Genomic DNA, 26,134 nt, shown 5'->3' with positions numbered 1-26,134 from the left:
AAGAGTTGTAGATGACACACTTGCTTCAATCTCATTTTAGAGGAGAAAAGGAAAAGAGAAAAAAGAAGGGGAAAAAAAAAAAAAAAGACTGACGAAAGCCCAAAAGACGCAAGCCTTTTAGGCTCACTGGCAAGCCTTTCAGATAGCTCTGGAGAGCGTTCTTTAACTCCATGGTAAATTCTTTGCAGAAATCATCACAACGGAAGCCTTCTCAGGAGGCACTTGAAGGAAGATGACTAAGTAGCTTTACATTGGCAGCTGCCTACAGGCAGCTGCTCCCAACCATGCAAGGAAGCAGAGGCCTATTTAAAGTATATAGATGGGACAATAAAACACGGCAGGATGGGTCAATGGGATGCTACAGCAGAGGCAGACTGCAGAGGGCTCCGTATATTTTGGGAGGTAAGGAGAGCAACGGAGATTAATATTTGCAGCAGTGTCCTGAGGGATGACAACAAGGCAAGACCACAGAGCATGTAACCAGTGCAAACCTAGCACAGAACTCAAGAGTGACGGCCACAAGCCCATCTCAGACCTGCAGCTGCACAGAGAGATATTTGAGATATCACTTGCAAAGAGTCTGTGCTATGGAGTCTGGATGCAAAGAATGAGAGGCCCTAATCAAGCGGGATGCCAGCAAAATAGGAAGTCAGTGTGGTTCACAGCGATCAAAAGGAAGACTGGGGAAGTCCAGCCGGCATTGATCCCAGTCAAACAGCAACACTGCACATTACTTGCTCTGGTCCTTCAAAAGACTGGTCAGGCAGGAACAGGTTACAAAGACTGGGAAATGTCCCTTCTTTGCAAACTCGGTGAAGCTTTTACAAGTGCTTTCAGCTCAGCTCCTGCTATGTTTCTTTCACAGCTTCAGGTGAACAGTGGCTTTGGGAAGGGTGTTCATTCTGTGTGCTAAATGTGTTAGGCAGAGCAGTCAAATTACAGCACCCATCCAGCTTGTAAATGGGCTTAGTTATACTGCTGTATCTCACAGCAGCACAATGAAAACAGCAACATCTTCTGTTCTCAAGACGTGCACGTCACCAGTTGGTTTTTTGTTGGTTTGTTTTTTAATAACAAATGCAGTAAGAACACTAGAAGAAATTTAGAAGGACCAACAAGACATAACTTGGGCAAAAAGACAAGCCTTCACTTGCTCCAATCAATTGCAATGATTTCTCTTCCCGATGGCACTCTGTGGGACTTTCCAGTGCCTGGAGTACTGACAGCCAGTCTCCTGCCACTGACTGACCTTTCTCCAAAGTCAATGCTCAGGAACACTTCTCAGCACTCCAGCAATTTTAGAGCAGCAAATTTATCTGAGGTCATCATAACATCTATGAGCCAAGCAGAAGGGGCTGAAATTCTTTCCTTGCAAAGGCTGAATGCAGATGGGAATTTTCAATGGGCCAAAATAGCAAGTGCCAGAATTAGAAAAAAAAAAAGCTGCTAAGCTGTGGAATAGCCTTTTCCAAAGGGTCACTGGCACATTGACTCAACCTTACCTTGTCGCAGAAGACTTTAATCTGGCAGTAGGCTCTGTGGACAGGTTTGTTACTCCTGTTATTGTAGCTGTAGGTGTCAATCTGAAGATTCAGGGGCAGGCCTTTAACTCCCTTCTGAGAGGAGAAATCCGTGCTGAGGCAGTTCACAGAAATGAAAACCTGTAGAAGAGGAAAGCAGCACCCATCAGTAGTGACACACAGACTCCTGGCTGGCCGCTGAGCAAGGGACTATTTGGCAAGTGCAGATCTAAATGCTGGTCCTCAGCACTACAAGTAGGACCTTCTGTCTTCTGAGAGATCAGGCAAAATCCACAACAAGCAGTACTACGTTCTTAATCCTTTATATAAGCCGTTACAAGGGACAAAGCCACTTTGTCCAGAGTGAATTTCAACAAACTCTCAAACTTTATGAAGACTCCACCCATCTTTTTCAAGATCTCAAACTTTCTGTAACAGTAATCCTCCTACACCCAAGCCTCACTGCCCAGTGTTTTACCACCTTGGTAAGAATACAACCATGCTTCAAAAAATTTACGTTACTTTGGGCAAGTTAAAACAAAGCTTTTCATGAGTTTTACGTAAGCTGCTATGAGCACAGCTTATGCTTGAAACTACGTGGAGGTTTTTTTGGTTTGGTTTTGGTTTTTTGGTTGGGTACTTTTTTTAGTGATATTAAAAGCTTTTAAAAAAATACTAGACAACATGTTATCTTTAAACACAGGAATAATACCGTTATTTCAGTGAAAGAGTTTCTGCACTTTACACTTTAAAAGATGAACACCATTGTGAATATTCCCCAGTAAGACCTACAATACCCTGCTAGCGTTCAGATCAAAAGGGAAAGAGTAATATTTTCATTACTCTAATTAAAAAATTGAATTATGGGGAAAACAAATTAAGAGAGATTTTCAACATATCTAATTTAATTTTCATAATTGCCTTAAAAAAAAAAAAAAAACACACAACCTACCCCAACAACAACCCACAACCAGAGAACAAGCCAAATGCTGCTTAACAGAAGGAAGAAATATCCTTGTGTGGATATGAACAGATAGACCAGAGCACTTTGTATCCAGAACGTGCACTTGCTTTGTGCCAAGCCTTTCTGCAGACACAATCCTCATTACCGGTATGTCTCAGAAGAAGCTGTAGTGATTAATTACCAGGAATTTATGAGCTACCAAGACCTGCAATGGCTCCTCTCCTCTCCGTGTCAAGAACAGAGGCTGGGAACCCACTGCTTAAAAAGAAATTAAAAACAATCAAAGCCCTGGAAGCCTGAGCATCTTGGCAGAGATCTTGCAGGAATACTGTCCCACCACCTGACTGCTCACTTATTGTGCTACTACCACGAAGCACCCGTTTGACAGGCTCCGCAGTCAGTTAGTGCCACCTCCCGGAGCCATCCCGGTGTTGCAAAGTCTCGAGGTAGGTTTTGAGAAGCTTATGGGTTTGGGTTGGATTTGCGGTTTTGCAAAATGTTTATCACGGGCTTCTTTGCACAGGTTCAGCAACACCCTTTACTAGTTTTAACAAAAGAAGGGAAATGGAAATGTAATAACTTTCACCAGATTAGGGATATAAACTCTTTTTCTTTCCCATATATAACACAGTAGTATGAAAAGCCTGGGAGGAAAAAAAAAAGAATAGCATAGATAAGCATCATCTCTCGTAATAACTTGTCTGAATGTTCAAGATTCACATGCAACTCCTTGCAGCCCCTGTGAGCACCGGTTATCCCAGGGCGGGGAGACAGCTGCTGGCACACCATCCCTTCCCTTGTGCACACACACCATCTCACAGAGCTGGCAATGCCCCCCCTCGAGTCCCTCTTGTGCAAAGGGACATTGAGACGTGTGAGACAACATCTAACTCACGCCCGCGTGGCATGCCAGCAGAGCCCCATCGCCAGCCACCCGACCTGCACTGCTTGCGCTCTGGTGGCCCAAGCCAGGATGACACAGAGGGACATCAGCGCGGAAGGAGCCAACGCTCAGTGCCCGCTCACCTTCCAGCCTGTCCCTCAGCATCCCAAACTTGCGTTGTTCCAAGACGACTTCTTTTGAAAGCGTTAAACACATCCCAAATGGCAGCCAGGAAAATTATTTTAAAACAAGCTCTTTTCAATCTTCCCCAGACTAAGCTTTGCTTGCTTTTATCCACCCCGCTTCCCTTTTTGCTGCCTTCAGCTTTACAAGGGCATTTTGCTTGTGGCGCTGGCACACCCCGGGGGAAAGCTTCAAGGAGTTTGAAGAGCTGCTTTCATCCACTTCGCAGCTAGGTAATCAGATGGATGCACAGCCTGAATAATTGTGTTCCCTGAGCAGGGTTTTGGTTTTTTTTTTTTTAACAAGAGCCTCAGCTCTGGTGTTTGCATATTTTTACATTTTAAATTTTAATTTTAAATTTATTTACCCATACTGAATATTCACACGCAACTCTCACGTCTGTATGAAGAAATGACTGCGTTCTACAAGAAAACATGCCCGAGCAGCCATGTCAGCAGGTCCACCACAGCCTCAAAATTTCTGCGAAATCCCTCATTTGAGTTTCACACCACTGGACACCAGTGGACTCCATGTGCAGCATCCGCCATCAGTTCCCTCGCAAGCAGTGTCGCTTTTTTACTGGATAATTCAGGTCTATGTTTTCAGTTTTCGTGGCTTACCAGCCACGCAAAGCCCATGCGGCACGCTGTCTTGAAGGTAGGAAGAAGCATTGGTCTCAGCACAACTACACGTGCTACAGCAGCAGAGCTGCATGGGTATCCCATGGGAATTTGGGATTGCCTGTCAGATGACAAAGATTATCCTCCTACTTTAGAGTCTCCTCATTTGATTAGCTTTGACTTTAAGCAGCTGACTTCATTTTCATGCCATTTAAGTCTTTGGGACTCGGGGCAGGAGATGGCAACTAAAACCTAATCACCTCTCTGAGGCAACAGAGCGCCAGCCTGTCTTCTCCTGTTCGTACAAAGCCATTTCAGTTCAAAAGGATCATCTGCTCCTCTCTACCCACCCTGTAACTCCTATTTTTGAGCGACTTCAGGTTGCCTCAAGTTCCACAAAGACAGAGTTTTAGCGAACAGCTTTTCCAGTTTGGGCTAAAACAGTTTCAAGCCAGGTGCTTTTTCGTTCAGGAAGACTTGACTTGCGTTTGAAACGTAAGGCCAAGTGACTGCGCCAGCTACATCCCCACCCTAAAATTGCCAGAAGAAAGAAAAACGTAACCGCAGAAGTTGTTCTGCGTCTTCAGCCTGCTGAGCAGGATTCCTTTTCATGTGTCCAACCTATTTTTCTAAGGGCAGTTCCGCATTCTCAGCTATATTAAGATTTGTTGTTACTTTTAAAAAAAACATTTTCATTTCACCTCCCAAGATTCAACATAAAGACAGCACTTAAAAATAGAGTACTGTCAAGCCCAAGCACTTACAAACATGAGTCAAGCCCTCAAAAGTTACGCAGATTTTCTTTAAAACTGAGATTTCTAAAAGGATTAGAAACCTGTTCTCAAGTAATTTTGCTTGCTCGTCAGTTAAGCCTTAAGTCTATATTTGAATCACATTTCCAGGCTTTTATCTCCAATCAAAGCCTGGCTTTATTTTCCCATTCTTTTTTGTTGATTTTTTCAGGCTTTTTAAATTATTATTATTATTAATCAAAGTTGAGATTCTCATCGAGACAAATGGCTTCACAATGGTGAGGTTTAAAGACAAAACACCAAACAGCATGAAACCTGTGAGCTGGTACGAGCTGTTAACCGCCCCCCGCCCCTACCTGTTGGCCAACACTCCAACACACTACAAACCCTCCTCCACCCAACACCAGGCCGGGTTTCCTGCAGCCTTTGTGGCAGAGGAGCAGCAGCCCAGCCGCACACAACGAAGGACTGAAGGCAGAAGGATTAAAGCACCTCCTCCAGGATCCCGCTGGAAGTCAGTGTGGGAAGAAACCAGACCTCATGACTTCCCAGTCTGTTTCAACCACCCGACCACTCCTCGCCTAACTCAGGAGAAACACACCGTGCACCTATGTTCAAATCTACGAGAAACAATCTTCCATTTTAATAATGCAGGAAAAAAAAAAATTAATCCGGCAGCTCTGCTGTGTGCCCTCAAGGAAGGGCAGCAGAGACAGCCAAGTTCTTTCCACACAGCACCTTCCACACAAGATCTGCCTTTCAAACAAACCAGGAAAAACAGGCATAATTAAAGCGCAATCAAAGCGCTGCAGGAACCTCACTGTCAGCGAGATGAAAGATGCCTTTTTTAAATGAAGGCTTGCATACCCAGATCTCCTCTCCTTGGTTTATCTTGGACACCATGCTCTTTTGTCACACAAAAAGCACCAGCAATTTTTGATTAGTCCAAAGGCTACATATGCAGCAGCTTTAGATGAAATGTCACCTTGTACAGCCTCTTCTGACTCACTGCAAAGCAAAGTTGAAAAGGAACAATATGTAGGTACACGGCAATGTCTGTATTGCCATAGGCAAACAACACAGATGGGTATTAGCACACTAAACTCTGGACAGTCCCCAGCGCACACACAGGTGTGGGCAAGACTGCAACAGCCACGTAACAGATCCCCCCGTCGTGCAAAGCCTTGTACGCCCTTCTGGGTAAGACCCTACACAGACAGACTTGGGACTATTCCAGCCCTTGCTCCACGTGGCTTTCATTTCAACAGAAGTCAGGTAAATTGAATTCACTTCCTCCTACTTATGCTCCATTCTATTTTTGTACCCAGAGGATGAAGACTTCACTCAATAATCCAAGTCCATTAGGTATTTCTTTCTCCATTGAAAATTCTGATAAAACTTTAGCTCTATTCTAGCACTAGCAGGCAAAAGCCTCTCATTTTAATGTTATATTCAACTTTAAATTGTCAGGATGCTTTTGATTATGGATTACTGTGTTTGGACACAATACAGAGTTTGCAGCCTACAACACGACAACCAGGGACAGGTTAAACTGCAATGAGATTCCTTCCAGGGAATACACTTGGATACTGTTTTTCTTGACCTTGACTAAATAATTTCAACGTTCTGCCCAAGATACAGTAGGCAAAGGGATTCCAGTGCGTCCTGGGACCATTTCCCCAACACAAAGGCAGTGTCTCACCTGTGGACTGATCACTGTGCATCCTACTTGCAGACCAGCCTGAGGCCACACACAGCCCTTGGGACTCACGGGACGCATCCTGTCTCTCACTTCCCGCAGAGCAGCAAGGCCATTCCTGTGGTCTCTGGCCAGGGAAGGCTGCAGTCACTGCACAGCTGACTTGATCTACAAGTTATTTTCACTTTTTGCAGGACAAGGATTTCTATAGCCCTTAACTGAACTGATCTGAACAGAAGCCTTTGAGGCTACCACAGCAGATTAAAAAACAGAGGAACAAATAAGGTAAAGGATCCATCAGACCTAAATAAAAGGACTTGGATATGGACTAGAAGACTCGAACTAACCTCCTCCTCTTCTCCCTCAGAGGACCAAGACATGCACCATCCAACAGTAGGGAGCAGGAAGCTACACAGCTATTACCAACGCCAGGACAGAGCCGCTCCTCACCCTGGCTGCCGGCAGGAATTCTGGGAATGTCAACGCAATGTCCAGCAGCCACCAGGTTGGTTGGTCTCCGGCAGCTGCATGCGCAACTCGGGGTTATGCAGCCGTGTGGTCACAGCACTCTTTGCTGGCTAGCTGAAGGAGCAGTCCCAGGCCCAAATTCCACAAACAACTCATTTATCAGCCCTCCGCTAAAGAAAAGTTACCCGGAAGCTCAAAGGTTGTTATTTAAATGTCGATGATGGCTGAATGCATGTGGTTTCTCCAAAGGCTTGGACAAATATAAACATAAAAGGGAAAAATAAAGGGTCTTTTCTAAAGATTTATCCACATGAAGGTGCACAATAGAGGCCTTAACATACTTCATCCGTGCTGCGAGCTGTCTGGATTCAAATCACCAGCAGCCCAAAAGCCTTATCAGTTACACCAGCGCAGCCCCAAGCCCTTCGAGAGTCAGAGCTGTCAGCCTGGGCACCGCAAAGTGCTAACGTAGCTAACGTGGCTTCCAGGATTGGCACCGGGTCATGGCCAGGCAGCTTGGAGCACGGGCAGGGCAAGCACAGGTCTGCCTGCACACATCCGTGAAGGCACGTCCTAAGAAAACAGTGCTGGGAAGCCTCTTCTGTCTTTAAAAGAAAGAGGGCGGGGGTGGGGGGGGGAACCAACAAAAAAACAAAACCACACCACACTTTGGTACAGATCACCTGAGAGGTGGATAATCTTACTGCTCTCACATTCGTTTCTTCACCTCCCACATGCACCACAGGTTTTGCATCAGCAGGAGGCATGCCAGGAAAGAGAGATTAAAAAAAAAAAAAATTGGGCAATTCATGCACCTGTGGGCTCCCCAGCCGCCTCCTGCCTTCGGGATCGGACACTCCAAATAAGGTTTGTCTGGCAGATGTGCGATAGGGCCGCATCCACTCCAGCTCTGCTCAGCCAGACCCAGCACCATCCTCCTTGCAGCCCGGGGAAGTTAGTTTGCATTCAAAACCTACCAAGCCCAATTTGGGTGACTGACACAAAACACATCGCGGGTCCCACACCATGCCAAGGAATGCCAAGTGGGAAATATGACCCAACCCCGGATGAGAGAACATCCTCCTAGCAAGTTCATTCCATCAACAAAACGAAAATGAATGGTAATGAAAGGAAAATACATATTCCTGCTCAAAGAGCAACGCCGATTGTTATTCCAACCTGTTCTGAGGCAAGGAAATACAGAAACGTCTCCGCTCTCAACACGTGGGAAACCTGGGGATAGAGGTTCCCAGTCCCACTGATACCTCCTCCCACCCCACACTCTGATAAGATAAAGGTGCGGGGCCAAGCGTCAGCTTTTGTGGGGTTGGTTGGAAAGAAATGAAAAGCAGCAGTTTGGCAAAAAAAATTGCAGCATGTTAAAGAAAAAAAAAAAAAAAAACAACAAACAAAAAGCACAAAACCCACATCACCACCAAAACCAAAAATCCCTACACAAATGGAAAAAAACCCACAATCCACCCACCAAATAACCTCAACAAAAAACCCCAAAACAAACAAAAAAATAGCAACACAAAACTGAAAGAATTTCATCTACAAAGACACAAAAATGGCTGAAAAGGAAGTTTTGCCACCAGGTACTACAGGAATAGAGAAAAGGAAAAAAAAGTCACCTCCCAGTTTTCTCTATAGATAGATAGAAGAGATAACATCAGGAAGATTTTTTTTCCAGCTTAAGGACACACATTGGGAGCTCCATAGTTGGTTGTAAGACCAGACAGGTGGTGGAGTTTGGGACACCGAGTTCTGAAGAAACACTGTTGAGTTGAAAACCTGCTTCTAATGTGCAACACTTGAAAATCAAAGGTAACATATGTTTGTTTTTAAGAAAACCCAGGACAGAGCAGGGAGAGGTGTGTATAAGAGGCAGGTAAGCAATCCTTGCTATGACTTTCCTATGTCACTGCTCCAAAGGCTGTGTGTACTTGTGCCTCAAAGTACTTGTGGTCTGCAGCCTTGGCTTCAAACCAATCTCTTTCCTTTAAGTATGTTTGACTCATCACATTTCATAGTTTCATTTCCAACTAGCCAAACCTGTACCTCCTCAATGCTGCTGAAGGTGGCAACACCTTTTTTAATGAGGCATATGACTGCTGTTTCATTACAATGGCATCCATATAAATGCATGCAATATTCATCAATCAGAAAAGTTGAAGTTCTTCCTACAGTGAAGACCAAGTGAGGATTATGCTAGAATAAACTCTTAAAATAAATCAGTGGTGTACACCCCAGCCTTACTTCAAGTTGTAGCAAGAGATCCACCCTCTCCAAAAATTGAGCTCATCTGAACAAAGAATCCTGCCCAAGAACTGCAGTCAACATACACGAGGATCTGCCAGACCACCCTCATTGTCCAATCTGCTATTTCAAAAGGTCAACCCAAATTAGCCTCAAATTACTTTAGTACAGGACCGTTCCACTTTTCTTGGACCCCAAAAAAATAAAAATAAAGCAGCAGCATTAATTGCTCTGTCATTGAGTGTGTCACTTAAGAGATACCACAGCACCTTTCCTTTGGTGGAAAAAGCAAAAAGCTCTACCGTAATATTCTCCAGCTCTAAATCCCCCTGTTACGCCCTTGCTATGTACCCCTTTTTAGTAGAAAGGCTCCTTTCACACTCAGCATCTGGCTTACAATGCCTTTTTTTTTTATTATTATTTTTTTGGAGGGAAGGAGTGGGAGGACAATAGAGCCCTTAATGTGCAGTGACGTCATTTTTGGCTACGGTCCCACCATCCAGCCTAAAGCAAGCCAGACAGAAGACCTCCACGGGGGCCCTTCTCCGGGAGCTGCTGGAAGCAACACTACATTTCAGAAGGGACCCATTGGCAAGCATGGAAGGGGTGCCCCAGCGCAACAGCGTGTTCTTGCACTGTTAGGACTGCAAAAGCAGGGCAAAGAGGGTCTCGCAATCACCGTGCAGACAACAACTCGCCCTGTTCAGACATGAGGCCCCAACCCTCCTGTTCCACCAGGCAGGAGCTCAGACGGGATTTGAGCAAAGCAGGATCCAGCAAAGCCAGTTAACCCTGGGGAAACCGATCTGTCCAGATTGTTCAACTGCCACTGACCTGAGAGCAGGCCATGTCCCCAGGCCAGAGTTAAGGGATAGAGAATTTGCTTCACAGCCTAACGGGTAACACAAGAGGTAACAGTACAGTGGCCAACATTATGAACAGCGTAGCAGAAAACACTCAAAAGAAAAGTGCATTTGACCATGCACATAGTGGCAGTTTTCATTAAAAGACTTCTATTGAGTATCAACCAAGAGAAGGAGCACTGGGCATGCCGAACAGACCTGGGAAGAGATGGTTCCCAACCTCAAAAATTCATTAACTGAACCTACAAACACTTCTCCCAGTTGACATATGGAGGTCAAACACATAAAAAGGGCTGCAAGGACCGGATTCCTCTCTTCCCTACCTTCAAAATCCCCTGATTTTAAAGATGGCCAAGCCCACTCAGTCAATGAGGAGGGGCAGGCACCTCCAGACAAAGCTCCATCCCAGCTCTAGACATCCCGTCCCTAATGAAGTCATAGAAGCAAAAGATCACGAGCTTGTGTTCAGACATCTAAAAGCTGTTCACAGGAGAAGAACCCCACCTTGACTGTCTGCCCAACACAACAGACATGCAGGACAGGGTGGGAAACTGTTTGAAGTCTCCACAGGCCTCAGGGTAACTCCAGCATTACCTGTTGCATGCAAGCGAGTATCAGCTACACATCTTTGTCAGACTCATCAGACCACACTTCCACCCAACCAGGATGGCTCCTGACTCAGTGCACTGGCTTTCCTAAATATCCAATTCAACAACTCACCAGTTTATTAACTAATTTCCCAGTTCACCATCTCCCTCTTTCTGCTCACAAAGCATGATTGCCTCCTCATTCAGTTCTTCCCCACCCCTGACCTGTAACATGGTGTGGCCAGACCTCACCTCTAACACAGACATACCTGGAAGCCCACCAGAATCACCACCTCCCCATTCTGCAGTGTCTCTTTGTCAATCTTTCTACCCTGTCCTCGCTCTCCTTCCAGTCTCGGGAGCACCACTTTGGGGCAGTCTATCTTTTCCTCCCCACCCTCGGCTCCCTTCATTGTCTCAGAGCAAGGAGTCTTTGGATCCTGGCTCTGTTTTCAGCTTGAACACATCTGAAGAACACTTAACCCACCACTTTTCCATAGAGTGGCCACTTCTAGCAGCTCCTGTGATGTCCCAAAGCAACAGAAGAGGGCAGAGAGGAGCTGCTAGAAAGAAGCACACAGCATTTGCTCTGAAAACCATGGACATTGACTTGTCCCAGAGTGGGAAGTGTCTGTCATGCATGAAATACTCTTGGTTTCTACACAGATGGGCTCACAAACAGCACACCAACGCAGCCAGCTGTGTGACAACTTCAGTCGTGCAGAGCCAGACTTGCCTGCTGTGTCCAGCGTCTAAAGCCCTGGAGTTGCCCTCAGCTCTCCCAGCACAATGCAACTGGGAAATGCTGGTTGCTGAGGGCATCTCAAATATCCTTTCCATCCCCCAAAACTCCACAGCTGCAAAATCCACATGTTTTCCTTGCTACAGAGTGAGCATACGACTCTTATCACCTGAAAACAGTGTTCCTTCACCAGAAAGCTGTATTGTACAAAATCCTTGAAGTGCTCCAAGGGAACTGGCAAAGCACACTCTCAGGCAGGTGGCGACCCTCCTGCACAGCAGAGATCCGATATTCCTGTACAGCCCCACAATGAGGGCTAGCACAAGAAGGGCATGAACCTGGTCCCAGAGCTGCCAGGTTCTTGTGATAACACGCTATTTCTCCCTTAAATGTGACACACACACACACAGAGTCCTGGCTGCCTATATGAGTAATTACATCAGAAACCCCAGATGCAGAGCCTCATCACCTCCTGTTTGACACTGCTGCACAGGACCAAATCACTCCCACAGCGAACTGGGAGCAAGAGGGAAATGGAAGAAGCAGCAACCCCAGAAGAATCATTCGGCCCTGGTCCAGGTAACCCCAAGGCTCAGGAAGTAAGTTTCTAATAACCAAGGCTTGCTAGCTGGTTAAACATATCATCTGTGCAACACTGCTGCTGTTATTAAATGTAAGACACTATTTATTACTGTGGAGGATTTTCTGTAGCATCAGAAACTCATCTCTCTCCATTGCCTGCTCTCTTCACGTACTTCAAAAGACTATTACTGGGGGAAGGAAGGGGGAAAAAAAGGGGGGGGGAATGAAAGAGAGAGAGCATGCAAGGAAAAAAAAAAAAAAAAAGGAAAATGTAAGAGAGAGAGCATGCAAGGTAAATGAACCATGCAATAAAAATTGTTGAAATTGGCTCAGGCATCTCCTGATAAGATCACAGGAGTTGAGAAAGAACTGCAGCTCTACTGGCAAGAAATCTGATCATTGACAAAACGCATCGACTCAGGTTTAAAAAAAAAAATACAGTTAAACAGATGCTTAAACACACAGAACACTTGCTAAAAATGCCAACTATTTGAACACTGAAGTCCAGAATATTTTTATCTTTGTATGATTCTGATCCCAGGAACCAAAGCTTGCACTCTTGGTATCAACAGTCCTCTGCAGCTTCATACAAATCAATACTCAAGTATATGGATCTCGCACACTAAGACTGTGAATCTGGAGCTAAATTTGCCTACGTAACTGCAAAACCACTCTAGGTCACATCTCCCTGCATCACCTCATCTGAGCTCTGAGCTGAAATACCACTTTGAGGGTCCTTAGACCTTTTCAAGCTGCTATTGGCAATTTCACTAAGGACTGAAACAACTCATTCTGGGGTCTGTAAAGCACTTGGGTAGTAACAACCTGATTCACAGGGCTGGGCTCTGTCACCTGGTGGGAAAGGATGGCTTTCCTTGGGCTAGCTATGGGCAGCACCAGCTCTAAGCCCTGCTCCTGGGTTAGCAGCACATCCTTACTGCTGTAGGATGGCTCAGCCAGCCGAGAGGCAGCTGCAGAGCTGCAACATGCTTCCAACTCCTTGGGGACCTGAAATCATTGCTCTGTCCGCATGATCCATCCCTGCGTGCAAATCCTAAACCCTCAAGTACATCTCAGACACAGATTACGAGGGTTCCTTGAATGGAAACATGTTAGACTGGCTATAGCAGCAGGGTACCATTTTGGGAATACTTACTGACTCCTTTTGACAGCCCTTCTGAAGTTTCATCTATTTGTTCATATAGCAAACTGCTTCATGCTTCAAAAAGATCACATCAGCCTTTTAGTCTCCTCCCTGCCACCCCTCTCAACCCAACTGAAACCAAGTCTGGTGAACAGGGAAGCCTGGTACCCAACACCAGCCTCAAAGATAACGTGACACATGCTGCGAGGCAGAACTTTCTCCCATCAGCAGCACACACAGCTCCTCGCTGCTGCCTGCCAACCATCCCAGACTTCTCCCACAGAGCCGAAACTCAACAGCAGCCCCCACACAACCCCTCCCACTCTCTTCTCTCCAAAGCTTTTGTGCTGCACAGAGCAAAGCTCATGCTAACAGTGAGGTCTGTGCAGTGACACCATCCCTTGTGCCTCCTGCAGAGCATAGTGGCACACACAGCTCCAGAAAAGGACCTTTGCATTCTCTGTTGAGAGCTCCTATGTCCCCCAAGCTGGGGCTCTCCCTAGACAGCACTGTGCAGTCACCAGTAGTTTTCTCCATGATGTTAGTGACTAGCATAGGATGTCCTAGCAAGAGAAGAGCCAGCCTCCAAAAACTGAAGGTAACTGTTCCCAATTTTTAACAAAAACCCAGGAAGTAATGAAGCTCTCCAAAGAACACTCCTGCACCTTGACTCCAGCAACAAACCACAAACTCCAGCAAATGCCTCTGGAACAGAGGCGACTCCGCTCTCTGACCTGCTCTCCTGGCACCCAGAAGATGCATGGGCTTTTTTCAAAAACTGGAGTGGCTTCAAACAGTTGCAGTTAGCTACTAGCTAGGGAAGCTGCCTGGACTTACACGCCTACCCTAGTGACCACAGTTCTGAAAAAAAAAAAAAAAAAAAAAAAAAAATCAAACCAGAGTTCACCAGGAGGCTGCTCTAACTTGAAATAGGTCACTGGGTGCTGGGATCTGAGGTTTCAGCAACACATGCTTTGGAGCTCAAGGGCAGCAGCTACTCCCTCTTCTGCTAAAGCCAAGCCCATTGCCACAGCCTTATCTCCCTCAGAAGCTGCCCCTCGCCTCCTGCGGGGATCCTCCAAGATACTGTGCTCCCTGCCAAGCCTAGCTATGCTCCATCACACTTCCCGTACCACTTCATCTGCTCTGGAAACGCTCGGCGCTTCCTTTTGTCAGTACTTGTCTGTCAGGTAGACAGTTCTGCCAAGAACCTTAAAGCAGTTGCAAAGCTCTCCTCAGTTGCACATTCAAACCCTATTAAGAAATAGCCAGAAGGTTTTGCCTAATATAAGAGCGTAAACAAACTTGTTACATGCTAATCACCAGGTAGGCCACACACCCTTCCCCTCCCCCAGTCCCCGAATCTGCTAAAAGGACAGGAAATATAATCATGGTCACATACCTTTGCTTCCTCGTTGATGTCCCAAGTGAAGGATATGGCATTGTACGCAATCTCCTCAATGTTACTGATGGTGTTGAAGCTCTCCTTGTAGTCAGCTGTTAGAAAGAAGGATGCATGAGTGAAAGGAAGAGGCGATACCCATCTGGAGTCCTCAATCACACAAAGCAGCCAAAACTGCAACTCCTCACCAACCTCTTGGGGGCAAAGGAGTAAAAATGGATCATTAAAAAGGCTGGAAATGGTTCTCATACAAAAACCAAAAAAAACCCCAAGAAACGGGAGGAAGGAGGAAAACAGGACTCGGCAGAAATTCCAAACTAGAAACTCCAGTGAGAAAGGCAGACATCCCAAATATCACATGTCCTGTGCTATAACCTGCTATGTGCAGGAAACTCTACCCTGTACAGCAAGGGCATAAGCTCTCAATAAAACTCCTTCAATAACAAACAAAGATTTGCATGCGCGTCTGCTTTAAGTGCCAAGTGATTAATCCCTGCTTTTATTCACAGAAGGAAGGGACGAGGAGTACAACTCAGCCTTCAGCCAGAGAAGGCTGGAAGCCAGCCAGCCCCAGCCTTGTCTGGAGGCAAGTGGAAATTTGCAGTGTTTTCTTTTTTTACATGTACCAAAGACCAGTTGTGAGAGAAGCTGTGGGAAGGAGGATCATTAGTGTTGAGGTATTTCTATGAGGATCTTGTCCTTTGAAGAAACACAATATTTAGGACAGCCACAGAGTCTATAAGCTGCGATTTAGCTACAAGCACCAGGATATGCCAAAGCAACTGTAGTTTGAAGGGTGGTGTTAGATCTCCCAATGCAAAACCCTAAACTCTGACTGCTCACCAACGAAAATCCTCCAAAAATCAGCCTCTTTAAGGAGTCCTGAAAACTACCGCATTAGCTCCAAGCAATCAAAAGCTCTCTCCGGGCTTTCGGCAAAGCTATGGACAGCAGAGAGCATGATCCAAAAGTTACCTAAAACAACAAAGCTTCAACAGAAAACCAAACCTTGCCAAGGAATTAGGTTTGGAGTTTGACATCAGCAACGACAGTGTTCCTTACCTATGTCAATGCATCTTTGTTTGGCCGTGTGCTGTCTTGAGTGCCAGTATTTCCAGTGCCTGAGCTGATCTTCCCTTGTTTTGTCTTCAGCAAACACAACCATGATGACACTCTGAAAGGACAGGGGGAGGGAGTAAGATATATATAAAAAAAAAAAAACACAACCACAAAAAAACCCAAAACGCAAACACATGAAAGAAAAGGCCAGAGAGTACATTTGTTTTGGAAGTTCTTGTTGGTATCAGGTTTTCCGCTTTAGGCTTTCCAACCTGACGCACCACAGTATAGCTGGCACACCGCTGCCAAACAGGAAGGCAGACGGCAGCGCTTTCTGGGTCATAAACAGAGATGAGCAGAACTGCTCTCCTAACTGGAGTTCAAGGATCTCATTCCAGGTGTTGCATCACCTTTACACAAGTGCTGACACCACTTCTTAACAGACTGAGCCAGGATGGGTTGGTCTGGAAGTAGGTGGACAGCAAAGGAATGAACATTGACGTAAGAGAGCGAGTAAGCTGGCCTTAGTGCTGATGCTCTGGTTTAGATTATTGCACTTTGGGAGAGTTTAAGGCTAACATTGTACACACCCTCTTTCCCAAGAAACCACAAGAGCTGCCACTCACTCGGACTTTACTGATGGGGTGATGGATTCCTTCACTGCTGCTGACTTCTTTCAGCGTGATTGGGTAAAATTGACCTTTATTCAGGTAAGTCATCGTGCTGTCCCCAGGCTTCTGTCGGAGGGACTTAGAAGCTTCCAGAGTGTATTCAAAGTTATTCCTACGGAGCGAAGAAGGCAGTGATTGCTAAGGTATTTTCCTGGAAAGCCGATTAAACATTCCACATTTAATTTGGAGAAATTCCAAAGTCGTTAGTTGACTCACTAAGCCATCAACAGGCAAGGAAGTTGGAAAACAGGATGAGCCCCTTTTTCAACCATTTCCTTCATGAATGAACATTTAAGAGAAGTTCTTGGCAAGCTAAATCCCAAGACACATCAGCAGGCAAGACTGGAAGCTCCCTATTCAGGCTGAGAGCAGCAAGCTGCTCTCATGAAACAGGAAAGTTATCTATTAGCAATTAAATTAAATTCACAACCTAATAAGCCATTCCGCGGCCATGGTCTTCTCTTCTCTCTTGGTCAACTGCAACTAACCAAAAACTAGTTTATTCCCCTCCTTAAGAGTTCAGATGAGTTTCACACTTCCTATTTCTGCTGTAGATTTCCAGCAGGGAGAGAGCAAGGCAAGCCGGGGAGAGGGACACAGCTGAAAGCCAACTCCAAGACCACTGCAGGGCTGACAAACAGCACCGCATCTTCCCATGGGACAGGGAGCGGGTACAAGGACAGCAACTGAAACTGGGTGGTATTTCCAGCCCTGCAGGTAAGTTTTCCTTGAAGTAGTTTTCCTTAAAGATATAGGTAGGGTTTTCAGCTGTGAAATTCAAATGAGCAGACACTGTTGTAGTTTTGAGACCCACAGCCCCCCCAGTGCCAGACAGAGACTCGGCACAGAAGTACTGCTTGCTCGTGGAAATTGTAAGAGAACAGGAGGATACAGGCAAACAGGGGCCTTAAGCATTACCCAGAAATGCTGTCAAAAACATAGTCTTCTGAATTCATGTTGGCCATCCGGAGATTCAGTTCAGTAGGAAAGAAAACCTGGGACAGACACAAAACAAAACAGCACAACAATTAACAAAGCAGCAACAAGAAAAGTCAAGATTAAACAGATACTTGTTACCACAGAACTTCTGGCAGGCAAACTGATCATCCGATAACAATTGATTTTTTGGTCTGTACCTACAGGACACTTGAGCAAGGCTTTAATCCAAAACTTTTGGGTGTCAACTAAGCACATCATCTCACAAGCCTTCTGAGTCAGCTTAGGGCAACACTTTAAAGCTTTCCCAAATCTCAAAGAAAGGGCATAGCTACACAGTTCCTTGAGGTCTGGCTTAAAAATCAAAACATGGTTACGCTGTTGTTTTCAGTTGGTACCATAAAACAAAAACCACGCATTTTCATCCAGGTTTAGCTCTCACTCAAGGCCCCTAAATAAACCACCTGTTTTCTACTGACACACACCACACCTAGAAACTGTCAGTAAGGAAGCTTACAGACATAGTCACTTCACTTCGGTACCTGCAAAGGCACCGTGGGGTGCTGAACTCTTGCAAAATCCTGGCCCAGTGCTGTGGATCAAGATAACTATTTCCATGCTCTGCAAGCCAAAGGTTCTGTCACTAGTAAGGTTAGTCATTCGCTTTTGATAAATGATTTTATGTTGTGAAGGTTTTATTTACTAAGTTATACTTGTGCACTTTTTCTCAGAAAGTCTTCTATTCCTAAATCACTGGGCGGATTTCTGGCTCACATAACAAGAACAATTGAAGATGGAACCAGGTCTCTCCATCCAGACCAAGACACGCACACATGCACACAGCGCCTTCCTCTCTTGGTACCTCTTGCACGCCCTCCTTGAAAGTCTCTGAGAAGGTGGAGTCTGGTGTTCGCCTCTGGGAGTTTTGAGGCTGGGTGTTGGAATTGAACTGGTCGGGATTGAGGTTCCTGTCGAAGACCACGACACGCTCGGGGGGCTCGGGGTGGTAGACGCTTGGTGGGATGCCCACTGCAAAGCCATGGGGCTGCGTCTCCGTTTTGATGGAATGGGTGGGCATCGTAGCAATTGAAACAGTGACTGTTGTGTCTGGGGTTGTAAGGTGGCCTCTCTTGTCCATGCCCATCTGGGGCGTGTGTGGAAGGACAATATTGAAAGGCACATTTTTCAGAACCTGGACTCTGTTTTCTCCAGCAGAAATGAGCGACTGTTCTGTCACATTTGGGATGCTGTTCCTTTAAAGGGTAAAGAAAAAAACATGCATAAATTATACAGCTCATTTTCTCATTAACCAAGAGCTAGAAATACTTCTCAGCCTTTTGGACAAGGACAGCTGATACCACCTCTCCTGCTTGTGCAAAACAGCTCAATCCTAACCTGAAAAGCTGAGAAACTCATTCAAAAAAAACCTCACCCACTAACAACCTCACCTTGGATATGAATTACCCTGGAGCAAAGGGTGAGGGTTCGCAGCCCAGATCCTCACTGCTTGGAAAACAGCGGTCCAAAACTAAGCACTTCGATGCCCTTCCCACCACGCATTGGCGCACACGGGCTCCATGAAACTGCTCTTTGGTGGATGGAGGAGAACTGACAGCAAGGTTGCTGCCTAGGACTGCGCATCACCCGGGAAGCGCTAGTAGGGAAATTACACCCCTCTTTCATGCACAAACCCCCGAGAAAATCCACACCGAGACTCCTGGGAATGGTTTGCATAACTTCCCACTCTCCACCCCACCACACTCATTTCTGCCAGGACAACACTGAGGTCTGTGGCCGAGCTGACCTCATTGCTAGTAGCCACTAAGTCCGCCTGCCCTCCCTTTCTCCATCCCCACAATGTGGTTCTGCCCTCTCCTTTGCACCAATTCTGACGCTCCCCCATCCCCTTGGTGAGCCAGTTCGGCTTGTTCCACTGGCAGAAAACTAGCCATTTCTTTTTTTCATCCTGCTAGGTTATGGGTCAGTGGAAGACCAGAGCTGGTAGGAGAGGAGCAGTGGTAACACACGGCTGGGAACCAGACTGCTCCTCTCAACAACAAGCTGTTCAATCGGCTCAGCCAGACCACAAAACCTCACCTTGAGTCCTTCAAGCATTCTAGCCTGTCCAAAGGAAGAGGGTGGTAGGAGTGGAAGCCTGGCTTGAATGAACCTCTCATTTGTAATATTTACTTAATCAGTATCATCTTCTGCTTGGGAGGCACAAGAAGGGGAGGGGCAGGAAGAGGGGAAAAAAAAAAAAAAAAAAAAAAAAAAAAAAGGAGTTCCAGAGGATACTAAAGAAGCCCACAAACACTACAAACCCAAAACTAAATCACAAGCACTCTCAAGTCCTTCCCTGTCAGCCCATGCACAAGGAAGCAATGCTGCTGGTGCCTGAAGAACAAAATCATCAGTGAGCAACTGAGGCAACCACATGCAAAAATAAAAGGGTCACCAGTCACCTCCGCAGCCTTGGTGTGCCTGTGCTACCAGGCTGCGCTTAGTGTTACAGAGCTGCTTTTGCTACACTGACTTTATGACACCAGCACTTAGAAAGCAGATGGATGGTGATGAGCAGTTTGGGCGTCAGCTCTCCACATCACGGTCCAATCCCTGTCCTGTTCCTGGGGCAGCACAGGAATTTGGGGCACACAGTAAGAGCAAACAATTTCTCTCTTCAGCACAACATTGCAGTGCAGCAAGTTATTTTCCATCAGCAGCTTCGGCGGTCTAGGAGGGAAGGGAGATAAGCAGACATGCAATAATAAAAACTAATACCTTTTGCTATGGTCTTGGTCAGGATGTTCTACCTCTGGTTTAGCTGTCGAAGATCTCCTCTCCCTTGGAACCTGGGAAGTGCAAGACATCCTATAATTGCACTCTTCCTCTCATACAAAAAAAAATAATTAATTATTTCCTCAAAAAACACAGACATTTAGTCAAATTAAGAAAGCACTGCTCTCTGATACCAATCATTATTAGGATTCCAGCTCCACCAATGTTCGCGCAGCTTCGGGATAACAGGCCTGCCCCAGGCCATGCCCTGCAGATCCCCATGTAGCTGACCCAGCCAGCTGTGCCAGCCCTGGGCTCCTGTGAGTGCCAGGCGGTGGGAAAACCAGTGCAGAAAATCATCCACCCCTGACGGGAACACCAGCACCGAGGTGCGCAGCACCACAAGGGCAGTCCCCAGGGTTTGTGCTGGCAGTGCAGGTTTTCTCTTCTGCAGACTGGCAGAGTTCAGCTTGCTGGATGAGCTCAGGGCTTATGAAAGGATGCTGCTTCATAGCCCTTTCCCAAAGAACACATGCTCTCCAGGCTACTTCCTCAAAAACCACCTGAGGCTTTCCTTTCTCCTCGGAGAGCAGAAGATTCAGGGAGGACCAGGTCCAATAACTGTAATGGGATGCTACAGCTCATTTTTGTGCATGGCCACCTACAACACATTGGCCCAAACCGTATTGAATCTTCTATAAACAAAAGGATTTAAGACAGCTCAATACTGCTCCTCTTATTTTATGCCACGGACAGGATTTGCCCTGTAAACATCACACACTGCAAACACTGATCACACAAACCACCTAGTTCACACACAGACATATGCCATTTTCCTGGCTGCGCTGCAAGGCCAAAGCTTACAGAAGGTGGTGAACTCTTCGACCTGCAGTGGCTTGGTTCACCAGAGTACACAGCCAGCGCCCCAGCGACCTGAACGGCTTTCGCTACCACTGGCACAAGCCCGTGGTGCTCAGGCCCCCTACACTGCACACAGCAAGTCCACGCAAGCTCCTCAGCAAACACATAAACAGTGCCCAGAACTTTTGTCACCCTCATCACGCCTCCTGAATGAGCAAAGCAAACATTTTGCAGCGTAAGGAAGAGTAAACTCTCACCACTTTCCGTTGCTGAAGCCTGCTCAGACACTGCCCGCGTTTGCCAGCTTGGGTGCAACGTGGGGAACCACTGCTTTACTGCTAACTTGAGGACTGATGGCATACCTGCATGAACAGCGTACTTCTCTAAACAGCCCCCAACTAAAACCCACGCCCTGGCCCTTGCACATAACCTGGAATCTCTAGTAACACCAGAGTTGTTGGATTTTCCGTGCTAGGAAGCCAACACTAACTAGCCACTGAAAAACAAGAGTCTTCCGAGCTGAGTTTGGCCTCCAGTCCAACACTCCTAGACTCTAGCTTTTGATCAAAAATTTGTCTCCCGTAAGGCCTTATTAACGACAGTTGAGGTATCAGGGTACCCCATTAGTCAAATGGAAGAAGACTCAAGTTTTCTGTTGTTGTTTTGGGTTTAGGGGTCTGGGTTTTTTTAATACAAAGGTGATCTCATCGGCTGCCTTTAATATTGCAGAGGAGATGTACTAGAATTGTCTAAACATCGTCCCTCTAGCAGCCCTCAATAAATCTTTCAACCTCTAGCCATTTTGTTTCATGCAAATACATGGCATACCTGCTCTTCCACTGATTTTTCTGTACACCCACTGATACCCAAACATAAGAGGAAACCCTGAATTAGACATTAACATACAGAAAATCCCTTCTGCTTTGCCAATTGTGAAGGATCGACATCAACATTCTCTCTGTAATCTACAGGTTTAGAAATCAAAATTGATTTTGTGGATTAAAATCACTCTGGTGAAATTGTTGGGGTTTTTTTTCCAAGAGCACAGCAAGTGCAGGCACAAAGCAGAAAGCCAATTTTCTCACAAAAGTAGCTGAATAACATCCACATCAGTGAGTCTGTGGCATTTTTTCATGTGCGTGTGGAGTGCTAATCTCCATATTAAGCATTACAAGAATATTTTGATATGTAAGACTTATTCAGTTCTTAAAAGCACAGGCAAGTATTTAGTATGCACAAGGCAGCCTTCGCCTTATGCTTGGAGGCTGGCAATTGCACTCCCTACTGTTAAAAGGCACTAGCCAAAGTATCAGGCACACAAGCCAAGTCAGCCTCCCAGCCTCCCTGCATGGTCAGCAAAGACAAAACAGGCATCTCCACCCAGTGAGCCAGGCCACCATAACGCTGGACTCTAACATGAGCAGGACACTTCCCTGGTGTGTGGGAAGTGTCCTGCTTCCCCAGGGTGTGGGACCCTGCTGGTCCCTCTCCCCTGACTTGTACATGGACTGGACCCTGCCTCAGACTTCTGGTATTTAGGAAAGAAAGCTCAGCAAAATGTATCCCACACAAACCGGGTGGTTATCTGACTGTGTCCAATTCACCTGTGAGCACCTAGGAAGGCGCCTGCCTCTGAGAAGACCGTGAACACTGAGTAAGACAACCACAGTTGCCAAAGGATTAACAGATTACAGCAGTTGAAGCTCATTGAAGGTCAGAGGGATGCGGGCAGCAACTCCTCCAGGTGGACACTTCTACCACCAAAAATCTGTAATTATAGCTTAGTATCAGCTGAGACTAAGGTACTACATCAAAGACACAGCAAAAGCCAATGATCCCACCAGAACTGGGAGCAAAAGGAGAGAAATTTCTTCCTCCACATGTCATTCAGACACAGACATGCTTCCAAAGTTTCATTCTTCACGACTATTTCTACAATATATTGCTCCCTGCAGAACCTGGAGTTGACAGGCAAAGTGCAACTGAAGCTTTTAATCCATTACATTAAGATCCAGGGGATCTTACTCTACTAACCTAAAAATAAACCAATTTTAAGAAAGTGAGACATGGGATTTTTTTTCCATTTAAAACCCACATAGTTTAAAGTCCTTGTGATCTATTCATAGCTTCTGTAAAATCCTCCAGCAAATGACACCTTTTCCACAGGTGGAACTAGAGCTCCGCTGGCTGCCAGAGCACACCCACACCAATCTACCTTGTAGTAATCATACAGCAGTCCGAGGGCAGCTGCGCTGTCTTCATCACCATTGATACTCATCATAGCTTTGGTAGCTGCTGTAAGGGGATTTTCAAGAAAGGTTTTCCAGGCCTCATCTTCACTGGTGTACGGACGTCTCTGAGAGTAGAGAGAGTCATTCTGAAGAACCAACACAGGTCTTTTACTTGAATCGTGAAAAAAAGAAGAAAGAAAAAAGCCACCTGTTAGAACACACGAAAAACATTCCTAAAGTTCTTCTAAATTAGCTGCCCCAGTTTCACAGGGTTCATATTCTGATTCAGTGCACTGCAAGGATTAGTCAACACAAAAAGCCCAGAAACCTAATTCCGATCTCACTCATGCTCAATGTAAATCAGGATTAATTTGACCGAACTCAGCTGGATTACACCAGCCTATATAAGATTGCAAAGCCGTTTCAGAGCACAACTGACCTGCTCATGCTCTGAATGCAACCCAGAAAAAAAGTTACACATGCTTACTAGTCTGCCACCTACAAAACCTCTATCACATCCTATGTAATACTACTGAGTCACAACCTGCTCCAGTTCCCAAGTGGGACTAGAAAACGTGAATTAACGAAACATCTCTTTCCCCAGAGCTTTCAGAAGGTGCCTTCGCTCTCAGAGTATACCTGAAAACACCACCTAGAAGCTACCAATTAGTTGTAGACTAACACAGGGAAATTGGCCAGAGGGATCTCAAATCAATTTGGCAGTGAATTTTTCTGACAAGGAAGCCAAAAGACTTACTGCCTGGTCACTGTTGAAATAATCTGTGACACTAGTTTGAGAAACCCTCAACAAATAACTGGGAAAAAAAGAGAAAAAGTGGAGTTTTTGCCCTTTAAATTGTAGTATAAAATATATATATATATATTTATTTATTCTGAACATTTTGAGATTGCTGGGAACAAGAAAGCTCCAAGACTACTCGGACTTTCTGCCCACAGGTGAAAGTAGGACCATCTGTAGAAAATGCTGTCCTACCACCCTAGAGAACTTAATATATTTTGTTTCTATTAGCAAAATACATGCTTCATCTTTCAAGTCAGTTCAAGCAAATGTTGTTTAAATCTGACTTTTAAACCAGTTCAAACAGTTTTCTTTCCAGTACAAGCATAACACGAGTTTACTGCAGATTGGTGGGGAGAGAAGTGAGGCTTTTTTGTTTTCCTAAATATCCCGAACTTGGCATTTCTTAGTGAATTGGTAATAGTTTAAAATAAATAAATAATTATTTTAAAAAACCCAAACCCCACAAAAAGCAGTTCCCCACCACCATCACTCCCCTTCCCCAGCAGATAAGCATTCTTTTCATCTATTTACCCAGATGCATTCAGAGATTGAAATACACTACAAATACAAAAAGTTGTGAAATATCAAGTTGTGAAATACTCTAATCACTATAATCAGCTTAACAGTATCCTACATTTATCACCACCTTCTACCAAAAAGATTGCAAAGCACTTTGCAAATTATGCGTTCAATCCTTTATCAGTTACACAAGGAGTCTCACTGAGCTGCAATGGGACAGCTTGGCTGAGCTGAAGTCACTTAAAGCGAGTGGGTGTTTCCAGGACTTGTAAGAGCACTTCGTGGCTATAAATCACTATTATACAGTTGGAAAAAAGCAAACAACAACAACAAAAAAGACATGCTCCGGCACCAAGCCGTTTCTTCAGGTCTTCGTACATATTTGTGTACACACTGATGCAGATACCAAAACACAGTGTACCGAAATGCAGATACCTCCAGTATCGAGGACACCCACCTTCTATCATGGATTGCACAGCAGAAGACAAAGCAGGATTTTCTTTAGAGACATAGTACAAGCTCCTATTCTTATACCTTGTGACAAAAGAAACCTCAAATATCCATAGCAAATGGGTAAATCCTCCAGTTAAAATCAGTCGTTAATGAAAAAGGCAACTAAAGTAACCTGGGTGCAGTTCACTTGATCCAACCCTGCCAAGCTGAAGGGCTAAATCAGCCTTGCTGGGACTCACGAGACTATTAAGCTGATTCCTTCCAGCAACACAATGTTCACATGGAAAAAGAGAACCAAGGGAGAACTAAAAAGACCGAGAACTAAAGCAGCCACTAACCAGAAACGCAGCAAATGCGAAACCTACATATTTTTGTGTGATTCCTTTGTCATTGCAACACCTAAACATAATGCACGTTGTCTACTCCCCTAAAAGCAGTGCAGAAAGGATTATCTGCAGAATTATCAAGAGAAGCGCGGGTTTCGGCAGTAACTCAATCCCTTAGCAGAACCACAGCTTCTTTCAGGAAAATGAGAACGTATTAATAAGAGAAGGCAAACATTTATTTTTCTAAGTTTTAGGTTTCAAGATTACTGGCACGTGGATTTGCTCACAAAGTAGAGGACGTGTCCAGCAAAGGCTGGAGATAAGTTTCCTACTGCAGTTTTAATAATTTCTGAATTATATTTCTATGTGGCCGAAGTAGAAGCAGAGGAATATGACAACAAGCAGACACGCTCCCTTTGCCTGCAAGGATCCCACAGCCCACAACGTTCCGTGCTAGGACCACAGAAACTATTCCTACTTACTTCACCGATCCAAAGCCTCCCTTTCTCTCCCTCACTGTGCAATTTAAGTCAAGATGTCAGGAGATCCGCAGCCGCAGCGTGTTTTATACCTGGTCTTTGGGCAGAGCACACCTTTAATGCTGAGGCAGCAGAGAGGATTTCCATCACCGGCTTCTACGTGCCAGAAGAGCGAAGCGCAGGTACCTAAATTGCTATAGCCTCATCTATTAAGTGTCATCGGAGGTAGAAAATACGTATAAAAAAATCCTAATTATAGGGTGAAGTTAGCAAGCTGCTGCGTTTGAGTCCTCTTTCTAGAAAGTAGTACGTTTAAAAAAAAAAACAACAAACTTTGGTAAAAAAAAAAATAAA

At 45.4% G+C, this 26,134-nt stretch overlaps 1 protein-coding gene across 1 annotated transcript in view; it reads right to left on the bottom strand.

Moving 5' to 3' along the window:
* GRHL1 (grainyhead like transcription factor 1) overlaps positions 1 to 26,134 on the bottom strand; it is a 44,013-nt gene that overhangs the window by 16,739 nt on the left and 1,140 nt on the right. The window contains exons 2-9 of the mRNA XM_063330463.1: positions 23,186 to 23,372; positions 20,113 to 20,183; positions 18,197 to 18,587; positions 17,317 to 17,393; positions 16,354 to 16,510; positions 15,731 to 15,842; positions 14,669 to 14,763; positions 1,503 to 1,661 (exon numbers count right to left, since the gene is read on the bottom strand). Of these exons, the coding sequence (XP_063186533.1) occupies positions 1,503 to 1,661; positions 14,669 to 14,763; positions 15,731 to 15,842; positions 16,354 to 16,510; positions 17,317 to 17,393; positions 18,197 to 18,587; positions 20,113 to 20,183; positions 23,186 to 23,372 (1,249 nt within the window). The remainder of the gene's footprint in view (positions 1 to 1,502; positions 1,662 to 14,668; positions 14,764 to 15,730; positions 15,843 to 16,353; positions 16,511 to 17,316; positions 17,394 to 18,196; positions 18,588 to 20,112; positions 20,184 to 23,185; positions 23,373 to 26,134) is intronic.

Source organism: Chroicocephalus ridibundus, chromosome 3 (genome assembly GCF_963924245.1).
Source record: "Chroicocephalus ridibundus chromosome 3, bChrRid1.1, whole genome shotgun sequence".
Taxonomy (NCBI): domain Eukaryota; kingdom Metazoa; phylum Chordata; class Aves; order Charadriiformes; family Laridae; genus Chroicocephalus; species Chroicocephalus ridibundus.
The sequence above is the reverse complement of the archived record's forward strand: the minus strand, read 5'-3'. Positions and strand labels throughout refer to the sequence as shown.